The following is a 21836-nucleotide window of genomic DNA, read 5'->3' as shown; positions in this document are numbered from 1 at the left end:
TGCTTTTCAACCTGGGGACATATATCTCATTGGTAATTTCCTTTTGCCTTTCTGTCACTAACTTGCACATCCGTTCGTGTTTTGTTGGCTGTTGGTATTTGCGCATAGCCTGTTTGTATCCTGTACTGAATCTTCAGTTTCCGTGTTCTGTACTGGGAGCATCAGTCACATATCTGTAATGTGTGTTGCAAATGTGTTTCTCTTAGTGTAAACATTGTCTTTTGTCCCTTTTTTTTAAAAATAGCATCTGTTTGTCAAAAGGATCTTTCAGATGCTTATGTAGAAGAAATTAGGGAACTTACGCTGATGTAGACTAGTGATTAGTTTCTGTTTCAGCTATTGTTTGGGTGTGTGTGTGTATATATAAGTATGTATACACACACACACACACACACACACACACACACACACACACATATATATATATATTTATTATTATGTGGTTGGTAAACCTTTAGAAGTTAACTAGATTTGCGGGCACCATTGTTTGCAAGCATGTCCTATACTACCATGCTAGAAACTCTGTGAAACAGCAAAACCACTTCCCAATCATGGAAGGACTGGAAAAGAGGCTGTTTGTGGACAGACAGACAGATGCCTGCACAGCCCCAGCCTGAACAAGGAGAGACCCTCCCAGTCACAAAGAAAAAGCATTATGGTTTCCCCATCGCTGCCTTCACTGATTCTGCTCACGTGTCCACCCTGCCAAGGTGAATGCTGTCATTGATAGCTTAGCCAGTCTCCCATGGCGCCTGGGGCTCATTGATAGAAAGATGGATGCCAAGTAGACAAGCCATTACACATTGCATGACACTCGACACCTATAGGCGACTGGGGAGAGCCAGCCCAGGCAGATGGGTAGGAACCAGTTAAGGGTCATTCCACACATGTGGACTGGGGACTCAGACTCTCTATTCTGTGAAGCGGCCTCATGAGGACTAGTGAGCAGATTCCCGATATAGGGCTCTGGAGACCATGAAGTGTGGTCGGATGGTATTAATTGAGGTGTGACACACACTCCATTTAGCACTTAACAGGCGCCAGTGGATCCTCCTCCCCCCACAGAGTTATGAGAGCTAAAAGCTTATTGAGAAGAGGGGTGCGTCCTTATGCACTGTTAGTTCCCGTAACTCGAGAGTGAGGAGCAAGTTCTCCTCGCTCACACCGAGGGAGGTCTGTCACTCAGTTAGAGCCAGGCTGACTTCCTGTTCCACTAAGGTCCACCCTAACTGAAGGAGAGAATACCCCTGTGATGTTTAGCTGGCTGTGGCCATGGCAGCTGACCTAGCATCTTCTCTACCCACTGTGCTTTCTTTGCAGTTCATCTGATCCCAGTGTCCACCACAAAGAATGGCGGAAGCAGCAAGAGCCGGAAGAGGATCATGCCTGACCCAGTGACAGAGCCCCCCACGGTAGACCCGGTCTATGAAGCTCTTCTGTACTGCAACATTCCGAGTGTAGCCGAGCACAGCATGGAAGGTAGGCCCAGTGTATGACCTGTCACTGTCTTGACAGCCTGGGCCTCAGTGCCCAAGTAGACGTCCTGGACTAAGTTCTCCAAGCAGCATCGAACACTGATAAGAAGCCGGGTGGCTTGGCCTCAAATCCTGCAGCAACCACTGGGTCTTAGCACACTGTACTGAGGTAGCCGGTCTCTGGTGAGATGTGAGTAAGGCAGACAAGGGGCTTGAGGCTGACCCATCCCCTCGGCTACCTCAGCTTCTCAGAGCAAATCCACCATATGCTTAGCATGTCCACAGGGCCTACATTCTTGCTAGAACGGAGTGTTAAACTATATTCCTATCAAGTTTCCCTTTCCTCAGAGTGTATCACAGGGTGGTGTGGAAGCACGCCTTTGTGTCCTGCTGTGTTTCCGAAGGACTTAGAGCAGAAATCTGTGGCTAGGATTTTGGGGCGCCTCCCCGAGTCTCTGCGTGTGAGACATTAGTCGCCATGTGTACACCTCACTGGCCATCAGCTGATTGCTTTGGGGGCTCTAGGACATGTCAGTCCCTCCCATGAACCTGTCCCACCTCGTGGGATTCTTCAGCATCACCCACCCAGCACAGTGGCCTTCCCTACAGTTCAAGCCCCTGGGTAGCCCCTCTGCCATTTCTGGGTTGTCCTGCGTTCTCCTCCTCAGTCCCCCAGCCTGGGCATGTGCCACTCTTGCTAAAACATTTGCTTAACGTATGGTGACTGGAATATGTGTCTCTCTTACAGGTCATGCCCCGCATCATTATAAGCTGGTCTCCGTTCACGTGTTCATCCGCCATGGGGACAGGTACCCACTGTATGCCATTCCCAAAACGAAGCGGCCAGAAATCGACTGCACTCTAGTGGCCAGCAGGTGAATTGCACTTTTTAATGAGTCATCTTCATGAAGTCCGCTGTGTGCTGTGCAGCAGAGCATTATGGGAGGGAGGCGCGCACTGTGCTTTGGGTGGGCATGAACTGTTCAAAGTGTTCACCGTGTCGCATTCATGCTGTTGTGTGACTCCCTTGGGAGACGCAGACATCTATTCAACCCAGATCGGGCACTGGTGATGATCAGAGAAAAGACTCCACCCAAATCCAACTGTGTAAGCCAGAGATTTTATTGGAGTTACCCAGAGGAGCATGGGTAACTCAGAGGCCACTGCCTCACTGAAAAGCCCACCCCAGCGTGGGTGATCGCTCAGAAGGCTTCATCGCAGAGCCTCCTGTACAGCTTGTGGGAGACTGGGCTCCGGCACCCTTTCTTCTGCCCCTTGTAGTTATTTCCTGGTGTTAAAACCTTGGATGGGGCCTTGTGGGTCTTGTAACTTTCTGAGCTTCCGAGCCTTGAATTTTGTATGTCTTTTAAATTTCATTTGGCTTCCTGACTCCTATGAGTCTCCCTTCTCCCTCCAGGAGAGAATGTCTGAATTGGGAGAAGAGCCAAAGATAGACCCAGAGCAGGGAGGGCATTGATTTCAGGCAACTCAGAAAGTACACTGAGGCCCTGGCCCCATTCAGTCTGAGACCCAGCCTCTCATTCTGATGCTCCGTGTGAGAAAGAAGAGATAGTGTGAGCCCTGGATGAGAGCCATTCCCCTGTAGAGGTGTTCCATGGAGGCTCTTGGTCTGATCCCCGGTCTGATCCCTTGGTCTAGCAGAGCTCAGCCGCCCACCTCTGAAATGGAAATCAGAGCTCACCAGGCCGGGAGGGTGGGGGTGAGGGAGGGGATGATGCACAGGAGGGAGTGCTCGCAGCTGTCAAGGCCTGTGAGCGTAAGATAGTGTTCAGCCATTTAATTTTTCACACATTGCAGGCAGCACTGTCATAGTTGAAAGCCCTTAGGATGAAAAATAATTGAACAGAGAATGGAAATTGCGTGCATGGAAATTAAAGTGGTTAGCAATAAATGATGCCTTGGCCATAGCCAGGGTGTCTGGGGGCACATAGCATCCATCCTGTGCCGAGTTTAGTGAATGAGACCATGAGGCACAGGGAAGTGCCCAGTGGAGGAGACGTTTGTTTTGATGGAGTGCTCCTCCGGTGCCAGCCTGCCTACACAGGACCAGACCAGTAGTGGCACCATGGATGACTTGCCTGCAGCCAGGGCCACTCTCTGAGGACACGAAGCTGGGGGTTTCAGATAACTCTTGATATCCCAGACGCCCTGGTGTCTGGGGAGTAGTAAGTGAACCATTTTAGGTAGAAAGACTGAGGTTTTGCACGTTCTCTCCTGTGCCTGAGACTACATTGCTGCCAGCCTAGGGCATGTGCTTTCCTTGCTGCATTGATTTAACAAGGTGTGTGTGTACCCTAGTGTCTCCTGTTAGGGGACCATGAGCACCCTGGCTCTCCCCGTCATGACTGAACCCTCACTTTCCAGCCTGGTATTCAGACTTTCCCCTGTGATTCTCTGCTCCCCAGCACCGCACTTCCTGTAGCACCCACTCGTGCTTTGTGCCAGCTGTGTCTCCCACCTACTGTCCTTCTCCCTGCTCACCCCACTTCCACAGTATCTTTGAGACCTCTTTAGAAGTTCCCTCTTCCGGACAGCAGTTACCCTCACCCCCATCCCACATATGAAACACTGGGATGGCTCTGTGGTTGTCTAGGGAACTGACAGTAGCCATCTCTCACTCTTTGAGGTGCGGGGACATACAGGAAGGATGTCAGAACAGGCAAAGGAAGTCTATAAGGCCATCCCAGCTGGCATAGAGCCAGGCAAGGACAGAGGCTGCTGGTTACACCACACTTTAACCCTGTGGATGGATAGTAGGAAGGGCAGCTCAGAGGAGCCATGGTCCTCCACCAGGTACAGCCAGGTGTTATATCAACAACAGGTACTGCTCTACTCTTGCCTACTAGCCGTCCTTTTAACAGTCCAAGGACATGCGGGCCACTGGGCTTCTGTGCTAGGTTGGGGCAGAATGGTCGTGAGGCTTTGTGAACTGTCACATGTTTCAGTTCCTTAGCTGTTGACTCCTTCCTCTTGCCTGCAATTCCACCAGGGGAATCCAACTGGTGCAGCTCAGAACAGGCCCTGACGACATAATCACTCTGGCTGTTCCCGGAGAAGGGGCCTATTCGCCTGGGCCACCTGGGCACCCTGCAGCTTATCTTGCCCAGGGGACTCGGCTCTGCCATCTGCAGACGTGACTGCTCCCAAATCACCTAGCCTACCCTAGAGCTCGTCCAACAACAGCTTTTGGACTTGATAGGTGCAGAGTGAATTTGTGACCTCTGAGGGAATTACAGACACAGTGCCTGTTGTAAGTCCCTGTCACCATGCTCCTGCTGGAAGGGCAAGCCTTGGCCATTGTATCCCTGAAGCCTTTACAGCCTGTTTGACACTGGGCAGATCCCTTCTCCTCTCAGAGACACCATACTCCATCTGCCTTCCTTACATCAACCTTACGTGTCTAAATAAAGGAGGGAACAAGTATGTGGCCTGGTTCACACAGAAGCTTCATCCACGGTGACGTGGCATCACCCACTGCAGCCTAGAGGTCGCTGTGCCTGTGGTGGTTTAAATATGCTTGGCCCAGGGAGTGGCACTGTTAGGTGGCCTTGTTGGAAGGAGTGTGTCACTGAGGGGGTAAGCTTTGAACCCCTCCTCCTAGCTGCCCGGAAGCCAGTGTCTTCCTGTTTGTCTTCAGAACAAGTTGTAGAACTCTCAGCTCCTGCAGCACCATACCCTCCTGGACGTTGCTGTGTTTCCCACCATGATAATCTACTGAACCTTAGAAGCTGTAAGCCAGCTGCAGTTAAATGCTGTCCTTTATAAGAGTTGCTGTGGTCATGGTGACTCCTTACAGCAATGGAAACCCTAGCAAGGGCATTGCCCTAGGCTCTTTCCCTGTGGTGGGTCACTGCGGCCAGTTCAGTCCTAGGAGCTGCTGCTCTAGCAGCCTTGCTCCCTGCTTCTCTTCCTGTGCATTTTGCGTTGGCAGGAGCTGTCCTAAATCCTTTATGCAAAGAACACAGTGCGCATGTAGAGCGCTCTCTTCCTCCGTTTGAGTTTTCCTCCTTTTCAGTTGCCTCTGGTACAGCAGTCTAGCCAGCAAATGGAAAACTCCAGTCACGTGGTTGCAGTGTGTTCTGGAACCCGTTGTATCTTATCATTAGTTGTTACAGTCTCTCACCGTGCCTTAGAAATTAGACCTTATTGTGGGTATTGTTTGCACAAGAAAGAGCAGGGCAGATGCAGGGTCTCAGGCTATCTATTATCTCTGGCTTCCAGCACTGCCCGTCAGATGAAAGGAGTCACTACTCTACCTAACCTTGTTTAATTATGTCCATCCTTAAACACAGTACGGCTTGGCCTATCACTGCAAACATGTACTTAGGGAAGGAGTGAGCAGGCATGTAGTGTGTAGACCTGCTCTGGGCGCCCACCCTGGCAGTGCCCGCTGCCTTCCCAGCTGCTGATTTTGGCTCACAAATTAGTAATTTTGTGGTTCCTGCTAAAGGCAGTAAGGCCTGGAAGGTACCCATTACTTTGGTCTGTGGTTGGGGTATCTGATTCACTGGTGGAGCTGGTGTGTCCATATCTCTCTGTTGCCTTAGGGTGCTGGGCACAGTGCTGGGCCCCACTGTCTTCCTAGTGGAAGATGATGCTCCGTGATCACTCTGTGCTGTGTTAGGAAAGGTTCTATTTCACTCTCCTAGTATTACAGTCAGTTAGCATTGAAGTGTTGACTATGTGAGTGCCATTTTTTTTTAATTACTTATTTTTTTTATGTATGTGAGTACACTGTTGCTCAATTCAGACACACCAGAAGAGGGCATCGGATCCCATTACAGATGGTTGTGAGTCACCATGTGGTTGCTGGGTATTGAACTCAGGACCTCTAGAAGAGCAGTCAGTGTCAGTGCTCTTTTTTTCTTTTTCTTTTTTTTCTTTTTTCTTTTTTTTTTTTTTTTTTTTTTTTTTTTTTTTTTTTTTTTTGGAGCTGGGGACCGAACCCAGGGCCTTGCGCTTCCTAGGCAAGTGCTCTACCACTGAGCTAAATCCCCAACCCCCAGTCAGTGCTCTTAACCACAGAGCCATCTCTCCATGAAAAAAGTGCTGTGTCTTTAAATGTCCTTTTTACATTCATAAGGATGAGCATGCTTTTCTATATGCAAGAAGAAAAACAGTCCTTTCAAACATCAACATAACAAATCTTAGAGCTGTGCCCCTCTCCTGTGCCAGGATGCATGGTAGCACACCAGCCATCAGGGGAGAAGTCCTATGAAGACCGAGGGGGAGAACGTTCTAGATGGAAGGGCCAGAAAGTGCAGTGGGTCTGCAGCTTGCAGAGCTCAGCATATATGAGTAACACTGGGACCAGTCTAGCTGGAAAGGTAGCAGGGTAAGCAGGCATCTAAGGCATCACTGCAGGTGGGCTACCCTATGCTGGGAGCTGCTTACATCCGGAGATTCAGGTCTCATGCTGGTGCTGGGTCAGTCACGCAAGTGGAAGCCAGCACAGGTGCCTACTTCAGCAGAGAAAGAAGAGGAGCAGAACTGGAGTGGGAGAGGCTTTGGTAGTGCACTGGAGCCTGACCAGCAACCCACAACTCAGCTTTTGAGACTGTCTTAGGGCTTTATTGCTGTGAAGAGACACCATGACCCACAGCAACTCTGAATAAGGCAAACATTTAATTAGGCCTGGCTTACTATTCAGAGGTTTAGTCCATTGTCATCATGGCCGGAAGCATGGCAGTGTGCAAGCAGACTTGATGCTGGAGAAGACCCAGGCAACAGGAAGAAAGAGTGGGTCACTAGGCCTGGCTTGAGCTTCTGAAATCTCAAAGCCCACTTCCCAGTGACATGTTTCCTCCAGCAAGCCACACCCACTCCAACAAGGCCACACCTCCCAATTGTACCACTCCCTGTGGGCTATAGGGGCCACTTTCATTCAAACCCTCACAGGTAGTGAGGGGATAAGGAGGGAAGCCACTCTAAGAAAGAGACCACAGGTTGTGCAGTCAGGGAGCAGCCGATGAGAAACTGCTCGTCAGCAGTAAGACCCACCCAGGCTGCCTGGGGTGCTCAGAAACTTGGGAGTTTTAAATCTCACCTCAGTGGCATGAGTGTAGCACTAAAATGGGTCCTCCAGACTGCAGCCCTACTGGGGAGCCTGAGTTCCAGCATAATGGAGGAGGAGTGAGAAGGTAGAGACTCCTGGCAGCCACAGAGTATATGAGAACAAGAGGGTTGGGGATTTAGCTCAGTGGTAGAGCGCTTGCCTAGCAAACGCAAGGCCCTGGGTTCGGTCCCCAGCTCCGGAAAAAAGAAAAAAAAAAAAAAAAAGAGAACAAGCTGGTGTGATATTCAGGCTGTTATGTGGAAGTGATCTCAAAGCAAAGCCTTATTCAGAGGCGCAGCCCATATCCTGAAAGCTGCCTCCCTCCTTCTGGCCCTGTCAGCCAGTCAACCACCCTCCTCTCCCTTGGTGTACTACTTCCAACGCACTTTCCACACTTGAGCACACTACCGCGGACTCTCCTCTCTCCAGGAGATACACAGGCAGTGCTAGGGCTTCCTCCTGTCTCCTGTCTCAGCCATCGCCTGAGATCTGCTTAGAACACTTCACTTAAAATGGCAGGTGCTCCTCCCCCACTCCACCCTCCTCTCCTGCCTTCTCTTGCCATAGTATGTTACTCATTCTCTGTCTGTTCTCTCTGTCTTTCTCTGTCTCTCTTTCTCTGTGCCTTATCTGTCTGGCTGTTTCTCTGTGTCTATCTGGCTGTCTGTGTGTCTGTCTCTCTGTGTCTGTCTGTCTGTCATATACATGCACGGTTAGTGTTTCTTGTGGGCTGTGTTTCCCCAGGCTGGAATGTATGCTCCCTCCCTGAGTCAGAGATTTCCCTGATCTGTGTCCATTGCTATTGCCACCCAAGTACCCAGGACAAATGTTTGTTGTTAAATGAGAGATCCACAGAGGCTGAAACTTAACAATGGCATCAGAGATGGAGGGATGGCCTTGGAGGTCAGGTAGGATGGGTGGGCTGCATGACCGGTTGGGAGGGATGAAAAAGCAGAAGCAGGACCATGTTGCTGCTGATGCTGTCCCTTCAGGAGCCATAGGCGTTGGAGAGGAACTCTGGCTCCAGCTCCAGCATGGCTTGTGAGCTATCTTCAGACACTGTCCCTTGCGTGTCTGCCGGGCAGAGGGCTGTGCAGTTAGGGCTTGGGACATCGTCATGCTGGTTTGTTTGAGCATCTTTATCATGTGGGCGGCAGATAAGGCTAAAATGGTCTCAGGCAGAATGAGGAAAGCAGACAGTTGGCCATATCAAGTTACACAAGCAGGCCCAGGAAAGTCCTATGGGATTGCCTTTTTGTAAGATTGTTTTGTTGAAATTGGAAACAGTCTGTTCTTTGGTTGGTTTAAGATTTTTAGATGAGGTATAAATTCCTTTTGGTTTCCAGCCAGGTGAGCTTTTAAGATTACACTTTCTGGTAACAGCACTGCTGTCCCAGCTCCAGGAAGCCAGCCCTGCAGAACCCAGATCTCAGCTGAACGGTCTGTTTCCTCGTGTACACAGTCGGCCTTGGGATTCTGCCTTGAGTGTTGTGGGATAAGTACATTGGAACTGTACATATAAAAATGTGTATAAGTCCCAAGGAAACAACTTGAGGTAATGATTTTTATTGTCTCAGTTGTCAACACGAAGCAGATTCCCACGGAGGCCACAGTCATGAGTTATGCTGAGGAGAAATACATACTCAGTAGTCAGGGCGAGTTCAGGTTCTGTAACAGAGAGACTCAAAGGCACCTTGCCCTAAACAAGGAAGTTTGCCTCTTCCTGTGTAAGGGTAGATTCACGACACTCGGCCGATCTAGCCACTCGCTCTCCAGCACCGTTTCCACAGCTGACCCAGGTGCTGCTTTGCCCACAAGGCTGCCAGAAAAAGGAGCAGAGCAGGAAGGTGCCAGAACCTCGGAGAGGAATGCATGCTTCATCAGTGGGCGCTGACCACACTGCCGAGGAGAAATAACGGAATCTGGCATACAGCTATCCCCTGAGCTCCCACAGCCTTAATATTCCCATCAAATATTCTTAATATTCCCATCAAAGTCAAAGTATTATAATAACCGCTATGGTGACATAATTTTCATTATTCTGGGTTAAGGAAGACACAGACGTGATGTTTTCTAAGAATGAGGCATGTCAGTGTTGAATTCATTCTCACGTGTTTTTGGAGCATCTACCAGACATGCTCTGGGCTCTGGGGACGGAGGTAGGGATGAGACCTGAGCAGTGGGGCCATGTCGGGCCCCAAGGACTCAGCTACCGTCCTCCTACTGTGAAAAAGTTATCTATCCTGTAAATGTGTTTCTTGTGTGAGTCTTCATATTCGTGTCCCTTGACAAAAGCTTTCATGAAGGACCTGGGTGTGATTTTTGGTGGGAGAGCATGTGGGACTGACTTAGCATTATCCAGGGCTTGGGTTTCTGTCTTACTGCTGCAAAACAGAAAAGGAAGGGAAGAGAGTTGTACTGAATGCCATTAGATAGCGCAGCATTGTTAAACAGTCAGATGCCCTGAGAACCTGGAACATCTCAGCAAAGCACAGTAGTGAAATTCCATTTCTAAAATTGGCAGCCAAGCGTTTTCAGAGCCTCAGAAGTCGCCAACTGAAATAATGCCCCAGAACAGAAGATTTGAGTTGTGTTGATGGATAGCCAGTGTTGATGTGAATTCACGTTGACAGCCGTGTTGTGGGTCTGGACGTTTTATTTCTTGGTTTATAAACATTTATGTACTCAGCCTCAGGCAGAATAAAATGTGTTCTGTTTCTTTTCCAAGAGACACAATTTCCGGCAGCCATCCTGGGGGCTTTATTAGACTCTTTGCATGTCTAGATTAGCAAACTCTAATTTTAAAACATTTTTTAAGATGGATTTTTCAGCTTTCTGTTTTTGAGAGATGTAAATCCATCTTGGCATCAGTTTTTAAAGTATTTCCGAAGTTAATTAGGCTTTCAGACAGCAGGGGTTGCCGTTAGAACAATTTATCTGCTGTTCTCGTGCCAATTTGCATGCAGTTTTCTTGCCAGTGGCTCCCTCTGTCCACTTCTGTTCAGTTGGAAACTGTAGACACACACGTGGGCCTTGTTACTACTCAGAGAAAAGGTGTGTGTATCCACAGGTCATTTAGTTACACAGAGAAAAGGTGTATTACTCATAGGTGGTCATCATCTGGGAAATCGTCAGAGTGATGGGATAAAGTGCGCTTGTCTTTGCCGTGTCTGCTCTGTGATCGCAGCCCTCACAGCTTTTCTAGGCATTCACTACTGCCTAGCATTCAGTGAGATATTTTATTTGCAAACTGGACAACACCTGCACAGGGCTGGAAAGATAGGCATTGGGGCATCGGTTATCTTATTCCGTCAGTGGTTTTCCAAAGAGAGTTTGTTCCAGCATCGGAACAGTAAGGATGAGAGAGGTCTTCTATAAGGATGTGTAAAAAGGGATGGAGATGGGAAGGAACAGAGTGTGTTATACACTGGGAGAAAGGAAGGTGGCTGGCTCTATGTGACCAGAACATCACATCAGAAGAGGGGGCGGGTCTCTGGAGAGGACCTAAAGCAAAGTGACGCTGTGCAACCCTCTCCAGAAAGTGGCGCTGTGAATATGTGAGAGCAGATGAGGTTGATGTTGGTCCTTCTGGCTGCGGAGCAAGGCGAGAAGGGCAGGGTTAAGCTGAGGAAGGACTGTAAGGGCCGCACAGCCATCCAGGCGGGGCTGCATAAGTCAGAACCCAGGGAGTGGCCCTGACGATGATGAAGAAGAGATTAAGAGACAGGAGGTCGGCGAATCGACAAGCCTGGCAGGTGACAAGTGTCAGGGTAGGAAAGGAAGAAACCAGAGCAGCTTCCTGCCTACCACAGGACCCAGAGGCAGCAGGATGTAGGACGCGCTGGTGTGGGGCAAAGCCAACTCCCTGTGTATTGTATTTAACAGAGGTTGGAGACTCGGGCTGACCCCCACTGTGTGTATCCATCTGTGGTCAAGTCAGAATGAAATTGTAACCTCAAAATGTCTTCCCTTTATTTTCATGCGTATGGGTATTGTGCCTTCATGCATGTTTTTTTTTAATATTTATTTATTTATTTACTTATTTATATGTAAGTACACTGTAGCTGTCTTCAGACACACCAGAAGAGGGCATCAGATCCCATCACAGATGGTTGTGAGCCACCATGTGGTTGCCGGGACTTGAACTCAGGACCTCTGGAAGACCAGTCAGCGCTCCCAACCACTGAGCCACCTCTCTAGCCCTGCATGTTGATATACTATGGAGACTAGAAGAGGGCATTGAATCTCCTGAGGCTAGAGTCACAGATGATTGTGAGCTACCGTGGGGTGCTGGGAATCAAACCCAGATCCTCCAGAAGAGCTGCCAGTACTTGTAACTACTGAGCCATCAGCCTGGCCCTGAAACTGGAACCTTAGAATTTCTGATCCCCAGAACCTGCTTTTGAGGCAGTGGAGGCCGTGACATACACAGCTGTGTGTGCTGATATGTGACTGTTCTGGAACATTCTGACTGCTGCTTCTCTTGTCCCTGTAGGAAGCCATATCACCCTAAACTGGAAGCTTTCGTTGGTCACATGCTGAAAGGTTCCGGAGCCTCTTTTGAAAGCCCCTTAGGTTCCCTGCCTCTCTATCCTAACCATCCTCTGTGTGAGATGGGGGAGCTCACGCAGACAGGTACGTACAACAACCCGCTCGCCCCTCTTGCATACATTAGGACATGGTAAAGTCATCTGGGATGCAGGCATATGTGTTATCAGTTAGTCGTGTGGGGCCTGGCTATTCCCAGACAGAAATCATGAATTGGTGGGCTCTTTCAGGACTGGTAGTCCTGGGCCTTGAGTGCCCAGAGCCCAGGGACTGGTATGCCAAACACAGGTTTTTAATCTCGAAACCTTAAAGACTAAGAATTTACTGCTCTGGGCTTAATTGCCAACCATCCCAGCACTTGGGAGGGCACTGCAGTCCTTGGCTTCTATCGGCAGTAAGTGGCAACAGCAGACAGAGCAAAATGACAAGGTAAGGCAGCTGCGAGTAATGCCTTCTAGTGTTAAAACTCGCACACTCCTTAGGGGGCGAGGATAGTGACAGTGTTACACTTTCCAGCAACCTAGGCCCACAGTTTCTGTCCTGTGGCTCTGAAGCCCTCTCTTCAGCTCTTCACCCTCTCTTATCTGCTCTCTGTTTCCTCAGCCATTGTGCCCATTGCAGTTGCCTGGGTGGTTGGGCTGCCATCTTGGCCACTGCCACTGCTCTATCTGCAGGGATAAAGAGTCAGGAGACAAGGGAAGGCGGCTCAGAGTCCTTTCCTTGGGCCTTGCAATATGAGGGCGCAGTGAAGGAGGACTAACTAGACAAGCAAACTGAATAGCCAGGAAAGGGGGTGTCTTAGGGTTTTATGGTGACACCATGACCAAGGCAGGTCTTATAAGGACAGCATTTAATAGGGGCTGGCCTACAGGTTCAGAGGTTCAGTCCAGTACCATCAAGGCAGGAGCATGGCAGCATCCAGGCAGGCATGGTGTAGGCAGAGCTGAGAGTTCTACATCTTTATCTGAAGGCACCTAGGAGAAGACTGGCTTCCAGGCAGCTAGGGTGAGGATCTTAAAGCCCACCCCCACAGTGATGCACCTACTCCAACAGGGCCACACGTCTTAATAGCGCCACTCCCTGGGTGGAGCATATACAGAACATCACAGCGGGTGTGGCAGGCATGTTTGCACTAATTATAGCTGTTTTCTCACAAATAAAGGGCTTCCTGCATCAGTCACAGGCCTTCTGGGCCTCCAGGAAAAGCCCTCTGGCCTGAGAAAATGGCTGCAGGACTGGCTAGAGTTTGCCAGGCTTGTCCTGCTTACATTACAGTGCTGCTCTCTGAGGCTGCAGCAGACTGTCTGTCCTCAGCTGTGTTGGTCTCCTGAACCTGAGGAAGTATCCTCCGGGCAACAACAAAGTGTCCAAAGCAGCCAGGCTGCCAGGAAGGCCATCTGACCAGTCAGTAGGGAAGGGACTCTTGGCTGCCAGGCAGAGGAGAGCCTGTCAAACAGTCTGCTCCTGGTTTTTAGTCATTATCAGAGAACATTAAAATAATGTTTAGAATTGACTTCATAATAAAGACAACAAAACCTCAACACAGAACTAGCAGCCTTAATAGCATTTATCGGTTCTTAACAACATATAATAGTGTTTAAACGCCTATGTCAGTGCCCTAGGGAGAGAGGTTGATCTAATCTCTCTCATGTGGACTGGGGCCTCAAGCAACTTGGAGACCCCAAGATCTCTATCTAAACATTTGCTTTCTTAAAATTAAAGATAACTTTATCGACAAGATGGCTGTCATGAGTAAACTGGGTCGGCTACCAAACCTGGTGACTCCAGTTCAATCCCTGGGTCTCACATGGTAGATGGGAGGAACCAGCTCCTGCAAGCTGACCTCTGACCTCTGTGTGCACACTGCGATGCACATGTGCACTCGTGTGCACACAAAATATGTAAAAAGCAAATTAAATAACCTTTCTTGTTACGGACGCACTGGTGCTCATGAGTATAAGTTGCAAAAGACAGTAAACCAGAAGAGAGTACCACAGTTCCACTGAGACATAGACGGACTGTGGACCTGGCTCAGTGGTTAAGCGCACTGGCTGCCCTTGCAGAGGATCCGGGTTCAGTTTAGTTCCCAGCACCCACAAGTAGACTCACAACCATCCATAACTCCAGTTCAGGGGATCTGACACCCTCTTCTGACTTCCTCGGACATCAGGCACACAGCAGGTACACATACATTCATGCAGGCAAATATATACCATAAAATAATAATTTAAAAAAATAAAAAAGGGGGTTGGGGATTTAGCTCAGTGGTAGAGCGCTTGCCTAGCAAGCGCAAGGCCCTGGGTTCAGTCCCCAGCTCCGAAAAAAAGAAAAGAAAAAAAAATAAAAAAGAAACAGACTCTTGGTGCTAACTTTTCTTCCCGTGAACATGCCCTGGTATCCTACTGACCCCTCACTTCTGTATTCAGTTTCACTACTCGAGAATATATCTGGAGGTAGACAAGATGGCCCAGCAGGTAAAGGTGCCCACCTCATTTGGGGGTGGAACTGTCCAAACCATTCAGACACCTGAACATAAATGACGTAGCTGGTCACACTGTGTGCAGTTCGCATCCTCAGAGGATTCCCACCCATTACTGAGATGGCAGTCCCTCACATTCTGCAGGCTGGAGGGCAAGCCTGCCTTTTTCTTTCTTTTGGGTTGCCCTTTCCTGCTTATGGATAAAGCTTTCTCATTTCTGTAAACTGTTCATTCACTGTTGTACAAAGCTCAGAAAGCGTTAAAGGGAAGGTAAAAAAGTCTTATTCCCACTTTCCACCCACCTCACTTCTGCACCCTCCATTCCGAAGCAGCTGTGAACACACTTTCTTGCTTTTGCTTCTTTTTCACTTAAAGGGGGCATGATAAACACACTGACCCCTTTATGGTTCTTAAAACACTCTGTCTGGATGTCTGAACTTGCAGAGTGTGAACTAATTGGCTGAGCTTGGAAAGCCCCTGCAGGCCCCAGAGGTTAACAGGACAACAGGCCCCAGAGGTTAACAGGGCCTTCAGTCAGTTACAGTGGAAACAGGGCCAGGAGGGACCAACCCAGGTGTAAGTAAAGTAGGCAGAAAGCAGGTGTTGGCAGGTAAGGCAGACTTCACGTAGCCATCCCTTCCTGAGGATGCTGTGTTCCTCATGGACACAGACACCTTTCCTCAGGTACTTGCTAATTACAGTCTAGATGCAGGATTCCTAGTCTCTGCTGGCCCTAGGGAAATGGGGAGTCCAGTGGGTAGAGGTTTGTGACAAGGGCTGTCCTTGTCACAAACCTCTACCCATCCTCACACTAGCTGACACAAAGCTTTTCTCCCGACCTCTACTTCCCTTTGGGGAAACAGACCTCATCCCATTAACTTTAACTGGTATTGAACATGCCAGACATGGGCGCTGGTCCTTTGTGGCCCTTTGGCTAAACGTGCAGTAAGAAAGTCTCTGTGTCCCCTGGTGTTGCAGGAGTCGTGCAGCATCTGCAGAATGGCCAGCTGCTGAGGGACATCTATCTGAGGAAACACAAGCTTCTGCCGAACAACTGGTCCTCAGACCAGCTTTACCTAGAGACCACGGGGAAGAGCCGCACCCTGCAGAGTGGGCTAGCCTTGCTCTATGGCTTCCTCCCAGAGTTCGACTGGAAGAAGGTCTACTTCAAGCACCAACCAAGTGCTCTGTTCTGCTCTGGAAGCTGCTACTGCCCGCTAAGAAACCAGTATCTGGAGAAGGAACAGCGACGCCAGTACCTGCTCCGTCTGAAGAACAGCGACCTAGAGAGGACCTACGGGGAGATGGCCAAGATCGTGGACATCCCCACCAAGCAGCTCCGGGCGGCCAACCCCATCGACTCCATGCTCTGCCACTTCTGCCACAATGTCAGCTTCCCCTGCAGCAGAAGTGGCTGCCTTGGCATGGAGCACTTTAAGGTGATCAAGACGCACCAGATAGAGGATGAGCGAGAGAGGCACGAGAAGCTCCTGTACTTTGGGTACTCCCTCCTCGGGGCCCACCCCATCCTGAATCAGACGGTTAACCGGATGCAGCGCGCTGCCTTGGGCTGGAGGGACGAGCTGTTCACCCTCTACTCTGCTCACGACGTCACCCTGTCACCCATCCTCAGTGCCTTGGGTCTTTTGGAAGCCAGGTTCCCAAGGTTTGCTGCCAGGCTGGTTTTTGAGCTCTGGCAAGACCGTCAAAAGCCCAGCGAGCATTCCGTCCGGATTCTTTATAATGGGGCTGACGTCACCTTCCACACCTCCTTCTGCCATGACTTCCACAAGCACTCTCCCAAGCCCATGTGTCCTCTGGAGAACTTGGTCCGCTTTGTCAAAAGGGATATGTTTGTAGCCCTGGATGGCAGCAGTACTAACTATTACGATGCATGCCACGGGGAAGGGGCCTAAGAGGTACTCAGCACAGCCGCGTCTGCTTGCTGGTTCTGTCTGTTGCTAAGATGTCAAGGTATGGAGTTCTAACGGTGCAGATTAGGTGGGGTGATCATGCTCATGGGCGAGACAAACGGGAACACATACCGTATACTACTTGGTACAAAATAGCCGGTTCACAGAGGAAGGAAGGCACGTTCTCACAGCCGTGCGCAGCTTAGAATGCCAGCATTCGGCTCAGCACTCACAGTTGCCAAGCCAACCTTATATAACTTTTGGCCTGCCATGAACCAGCAAACCTCTGCCAAAGTCCTCTTAATCTCGGACATTCACCTTCACCTTGTGTGGAAATTTTCCCAGAGGAACGAGTTCAAAGTGTGCCCGGCAGCCTTTGTCTGGAGGGACCACAAGATCACTGTCTTAGACTTGGTAGCCCTAAAGGTCACGGAGAATCTCTCCCTGTCAGATCTTCTCGGCTGTGCGCTGGTTGGCCATATGTAAGTGGGCAGAATAGGCGGCAGCCAGCTCTGGCCGCTGGCTGTTTGCTGACTCACCTTGAAGAGCAGCCTGTGCCGTTGGACTCCCGCTCCTTGGGAGCCAGCGGGGCCGCAGTGCGGCAGGTCCTTTGGGAGCGTCTGCTAGAAGCACAGGGTTGGGTCAATGGCCCTGGGTGAGAAAGCGCGTAGGAATAACTATTACAGCACTTGATGCTCATGAGGATCATGGCACAAAATAGCTTTACGTGTGTCTTAGGTGTTTGTCTGCTGTAGTCTACTGGCTGCAAACTGCTGGGCTTTTGTATCCCATTTAGTATTTTTATAGTCTAGGAAAATATTTTCTGAGACCAGTTTTAGATGTGTTCAGATTCCTATAGAAATATTCAATTTACTGCACCTGCTTGGTGGTTGGAAGGAGGCCAAAAGCTCAATTTGGACACTCTCTCTTTTTTCCCCCTCCGAAAATAAATAACTAATGACTCATTCCTTTTGACAAGCTGTAGAATTAGGTCCATTTTTAAACCATTTTCGTCTATTTCAAATGCCAAATTCCAATCGATTTTTAAAGAGGTTTCTAGAAAAAAATTGTTATTCCATAGTTAAATAATCTTTCTAAAATGTTTTATATATCAGGCGTGATCACAACTGACTGCGTGGTTCCTCGGTCAATGGTGCTAGCTCGTTCTGAAGACAGGGCCATGTGGGCGGCATTGGTTCTGCAGCATCGGCACGCCAGCCTTCCTCTTCCTCTGTGTCTGGTGTTGCATTGGAACACGTTTTGTTTTTAGAAATAAAAAATTTTGAATTCTTAGCCTGTACAACTCATGGTGTGTATCTGTTCACCCCCCAGGTTCTTTACAAGGGAGAAGCAGTGTTTTAAAATTTCACTTTAACTGCTTGACATAGCCCTGAAAACTGTACACCCCACCCCACCCCGTCTCTCTCTCTCTCTCTCTCTCATATATAAAGCCTATTCGGGTTTCTTTCTCCTACTCACAAGCTGTCTGATTTAGAACTGCTAAACACAGCTTGAAGATTTAAAAATAAAAGTAAAAAGAGGGAATTTTAAAAACACCAACTCATGATACTCTTACTCTGTTGTAACAGTGAGTATTTTGGATAAGAGCCAACATCAAAGTTCATAGAAGACGGTTTTACCTCCTGAGACACTGGCAGCTCAAAGGGCAGAGTTCTAAAAACCTTCATTCCACAGCGGATTAATTTTAATGCAAAATGTGAGGCCGACTCGTATGCACGTGCACTCCCAGACCTTGGAATCTTGGAATTGATCTAATGGCATCACTCATGACTGGTCTGGGAGCGCACACGTATGTAGCTAGCGTCATGTTTTTATATTAAAATGAATATGCTCTGGAAAATAATCCTGAGTAACAACTTCCAAAGTGAAGCTCGGCCTTATAGGGAAGAAGCAATCTCGGGTTCAGTTGAGCCTCAGTTTCTCCCACTCTGCTCTCTCCACACACTGGAGCGGGTGTGCACGGGCTTTCCGGCCACACAGGGAGCAATCGATTCTGCAGCTGGATGCCTTCCAGTTCCGTCCTGAGATATGTATGTACCTATGGTGTCAGAGCACCGGTTGAGCACCCAAAACTGTCACACACAATAATCTTCAGTTGGCAGGTTTTGCCTGTGCCTCTGACCAACTGGCCATGAATTTATGTCCGCTCACCTCCATCCCCTGGGCTCGAGCCATCGCAGAGCTTCAGGGAAACAGCAGCTTATTACACGGGGTGTTGCTGAGGAAGAGATGCATATGACGTGGGGGAGGGTACAGGGCTTCCAACGCTGTCTTGCTGTCTTGCTGAGCCATGGTCTATTAATTTCCTGTATCTAGCTGCCCAGCTCTCCAAGCCCGGTCCGTTGGGTTTTATGAAGACTTCATCACATGGGCATAATTGATTATGCTTTTGGCCACTTGGTGATCAGTATGGCTTCGGCCCCTCCCATCTCCGAAGGTTGAGGGATGGGCCTCAATGTTCCATGCTCTGATCTTGGTCTCAGAGCTATCTAGAGGCCACCTGTATGAGGATACTTACTGTAGCATGCGAGAGAAACGATGTTAGAAATCCTAAGGAGTTTATAGAAAGGTGGACCAACATCAGATAAGGCACGATACACAGCCTCTGAAACCGTGTACTGTTCCGTGTACTGTGAACTGTTGGACAACCATTGCTCTGAAATTTTCTATGTGGTTGCCCAAATATGGATAGCTTAAAAGTAGGAACAAGGTCATTCTAGATCTATTGTTACAGAACTTGGTTTTAAGGGCATATTTTTAGGGGGCTGGGAAGATGACTCAGTGGTTAAGAGCACTTGGTCCTCTTCCAGAGGTCCTGGGTTCAGTTCTAAGCACCTACATGGTCATATGGTGTGTGTTCCCAACTCTGGTTCTCCAGATGTGACACCTTCTGACCTCTGTGGGCACCAGACACACAAATGGTCCACATACCTTCATACTAGCGAAACACAAAAATAAAACTGATTAATAATTTTTGGGTTTTTTTTTCTTTTTTTCAGATCTGGGGACTGAACCCAGGGCCTTGCGGTTGCTAGGCAAATGCTCTACCACTGAGCTAAATCCCAAACCCCTTGTTTTGTTTTTTAGAGGCAGGGTTTCTCTGTGTTCCTGGAACTTGGTCTATACACCAGACTGGCCTCAAACTCACAAAAATTCACCTGCCTTTGCCTCCTGAGTGCTAGAGGTTTTTTTTTTTAAAGAATGTATGCTGTATATGTATGCACATGTATACATTTTGTTAGTACAGGTTCAAGAGTATCAAGACAGACCTTTTAAGCTCTTTTAAACATATTTTTATTCTTTGAGAATTTTATATAAAATATTTTTATCATATGCAGCCCCATCCTCCAACCAGATAACCAGATCCATTTCTACCTCCCTACCCACCCAACTTCAACTTCATAGCCCATCCTGCATGCATGCCCAAGTGCACACACACGCATGCGCATACCCACACACCCATGGACCCCCCCCCCCTTCTCTGCTCCTTCCCTCTTCTTCCTATGCTGGAACCACAAGTGGCCATTACCACGCTGGGCTGAGCATTCTTTGTCCAGCTTCACTTTCAACAGACTTAAAGAACTTAATTGTATGCTGTTAGAATTAGAGTTTGTTAATTTGTTCTAGTGCCCAGAATTGAACCCATACATGCTAGGTAAGCACTCTCCCACTGAGCTACATGAATAATCCTTTTCCTCTTTAAGAGAGGGTCTCAGTAACTTACCCAGGTGGCCTTAGTCTTAAGGTCCTCCTGCTTTAGTTTCCTGAGTACAGGCCTGTGATACTGACCTGGTAGTAATAATTAGCAATAATAAATGGCTTACCAAGAAAACTACTAAGCACATAACTGAAGGTCTTCACAGGCTCCACAGAATTAGACTGGGAGAAGACTTAGGTAAGTCCCCTTTCCAGAACTGATGCATGAATAGTGGGGATACATGCCTCTGAATCTTCAGAAACCCCTCAAAACAGGTTCAGCATGCCAGGCTGGTGGGTCACCCTGGTGTGTTAGGATGTAACTGCAAATACACAGCGTAAAGTCTGAGGCTTCAGTAGTGGCTAGTGGGAGGCTACCTCTGATCCCCATTGCTCAGGACTTCCGAACTGAGTCTTAGGACTGTGTTCACGCCTACCCAAGAGCTAGCTCAGTAACAAGAGTGCAAGAGCTGAATGCACAGGCTCGATCAGGCCCTGCCGGCTGCTCAGGCCTGGCTAACAGCTGAGACAGATGAGCGTTAGTGAGGAAAGGGTCACCAAGAGGAGCAGAACTCCTCAGGGCTGCAGCACCCTCAGCAGAAGGATATCATTGGTGTGTCAGCCAAACGAGAGTCCTGCCTCCCTACATGGGCTCCATGAGTCTTCCATGTGCTTTTCTAAATAGTCTGTCCTGAGTCCAACCTAGATTGACACAAGGGCCCTGGCCACAATGTACCCAGGAAGGGGCTGGGATGCCATGGTAAGGGGCTTTCCCTATGGCCTCTGCAGCAGTCCTACAGAGGTTATTTTGGATGGCAGGAAATTAATTAAACAACGGGGCCACAGCAGTTACAAATTTAAATCTAAATGGTTAGGGACTATTCCAGCCATCTGGTTTATTTTTCTTTAAAGAAAACAATGTAACTTCTTTGTAGTGAACGATAGTGTGTGCAACCACTAGGGGGCAGTATCAAATAAGCTTTTGGTCTTCAGGGTTGGGTCTGCCTTATAGAAAAGTAGGTTAGCTTGTGTTTTAGGAAGTTGACCAACTGTCCTTGTTTGCCTGTCATAGTGGAGTTTCCACTGGCAAGCTTTTCAGTGCTAACAACTGAAAAAGCCTAAGGCAAAGTAAAATAGTGACTCTGGAGTTACACATTAAAACAAATGTATTATATCGTTCACATTTTATAGAAAAGTTGGCATGATTCAAATACCTAGGTGATGTGAAGCAGAATTGGGTTAAAGGACCATGTTTATTTGTTTTTGTTTTTCAAAACAAAAGTTTCTCTGTATCACCCTTGCCATCCTGCAACTCACTCTGTAGACCAAGCTAGCTTCGAACTCAGAGATTCACCTGCCTCTGCGGGGATTAAAAATGTGTGTCACTGGCTGGCTAGGACATGTTCTTAAGCAGGGTACCTCATAACACTCCTCTGAATAATTTGGGTCACTGTTAGGTTACATGCAACCCAAACCTAGCCACCATGGCTTAAGCAAGTAAAGCCGTGTATCATTTCAAATGGGTCCCATCTGCCATCAGGATCCCAGATGCCTACTGACGTCACATGGGCAGAACGGGGTCTCCTTGGTTCTAAGAAAGCCGGGGCTTTATTCGGCCCATTGCTGTT

At 48.6% G+C, this 21836-nt stretch overlaps 1 protein-coding gene across 9 annotated transcripts in view; it reads left to right on the top strand.

The window, feature by feature from the left end:
• The window catches only part of Pxylp1 (2-phosphoxylose phosphatase 1), a 65301-nt gene extending 47517 nt beyond the window's left edge, over positions 1-17784 (top strand). For 6 of the 9 annotated variants that reach the window (NM_001007710.1, XM_006243591.5, XM_063265585.1 and 3 more), the window contains 4 exons: positions 1321-1479; positions 2224-2350; positions 12047-12186; positions 15557-17784. In NM_001007710.1, the coding sequence (NP_001007711.1) occupies positions 1321-1479; positions 2224-2350; positions 12047-12186; positions 15557-16494 (1364 nt within the window). In that variant the 3' untranslated portion in view covers positions 16495-17784. The remainder of the gene's footprint in view (positions 1-1320; positions 1480-2223; positions 2351-12046; positions 12187-15556) is intronic. The other 3 variants (XR_010053981.1, XR_010053979.1, XR_010053980.1) reach the window with 1 other exon arrangement.
• The last annotated feature ends 4052 nt before the right edge of the window (positions 17785-21836 follow it).

This window comes from Rattus norvegicus, chromosome 8 (genome assembly GCF_036323735.1).
Source record: "Rattus norvegicus strain BN/NHsdMcwi chromosome 8, GRCr8, whole genome shotgun sequence".
NCBI lineage: Eukaryota > Metazoa > Chordata > Mammalia > Rodentia > Muridae > Rattus > Rattus norvegicus.
The sequence above is the reverse complement of the archived record's forward strand: the minus strand, read 5'-3'. Positions and strand labels throughout refer to the sequence as shown.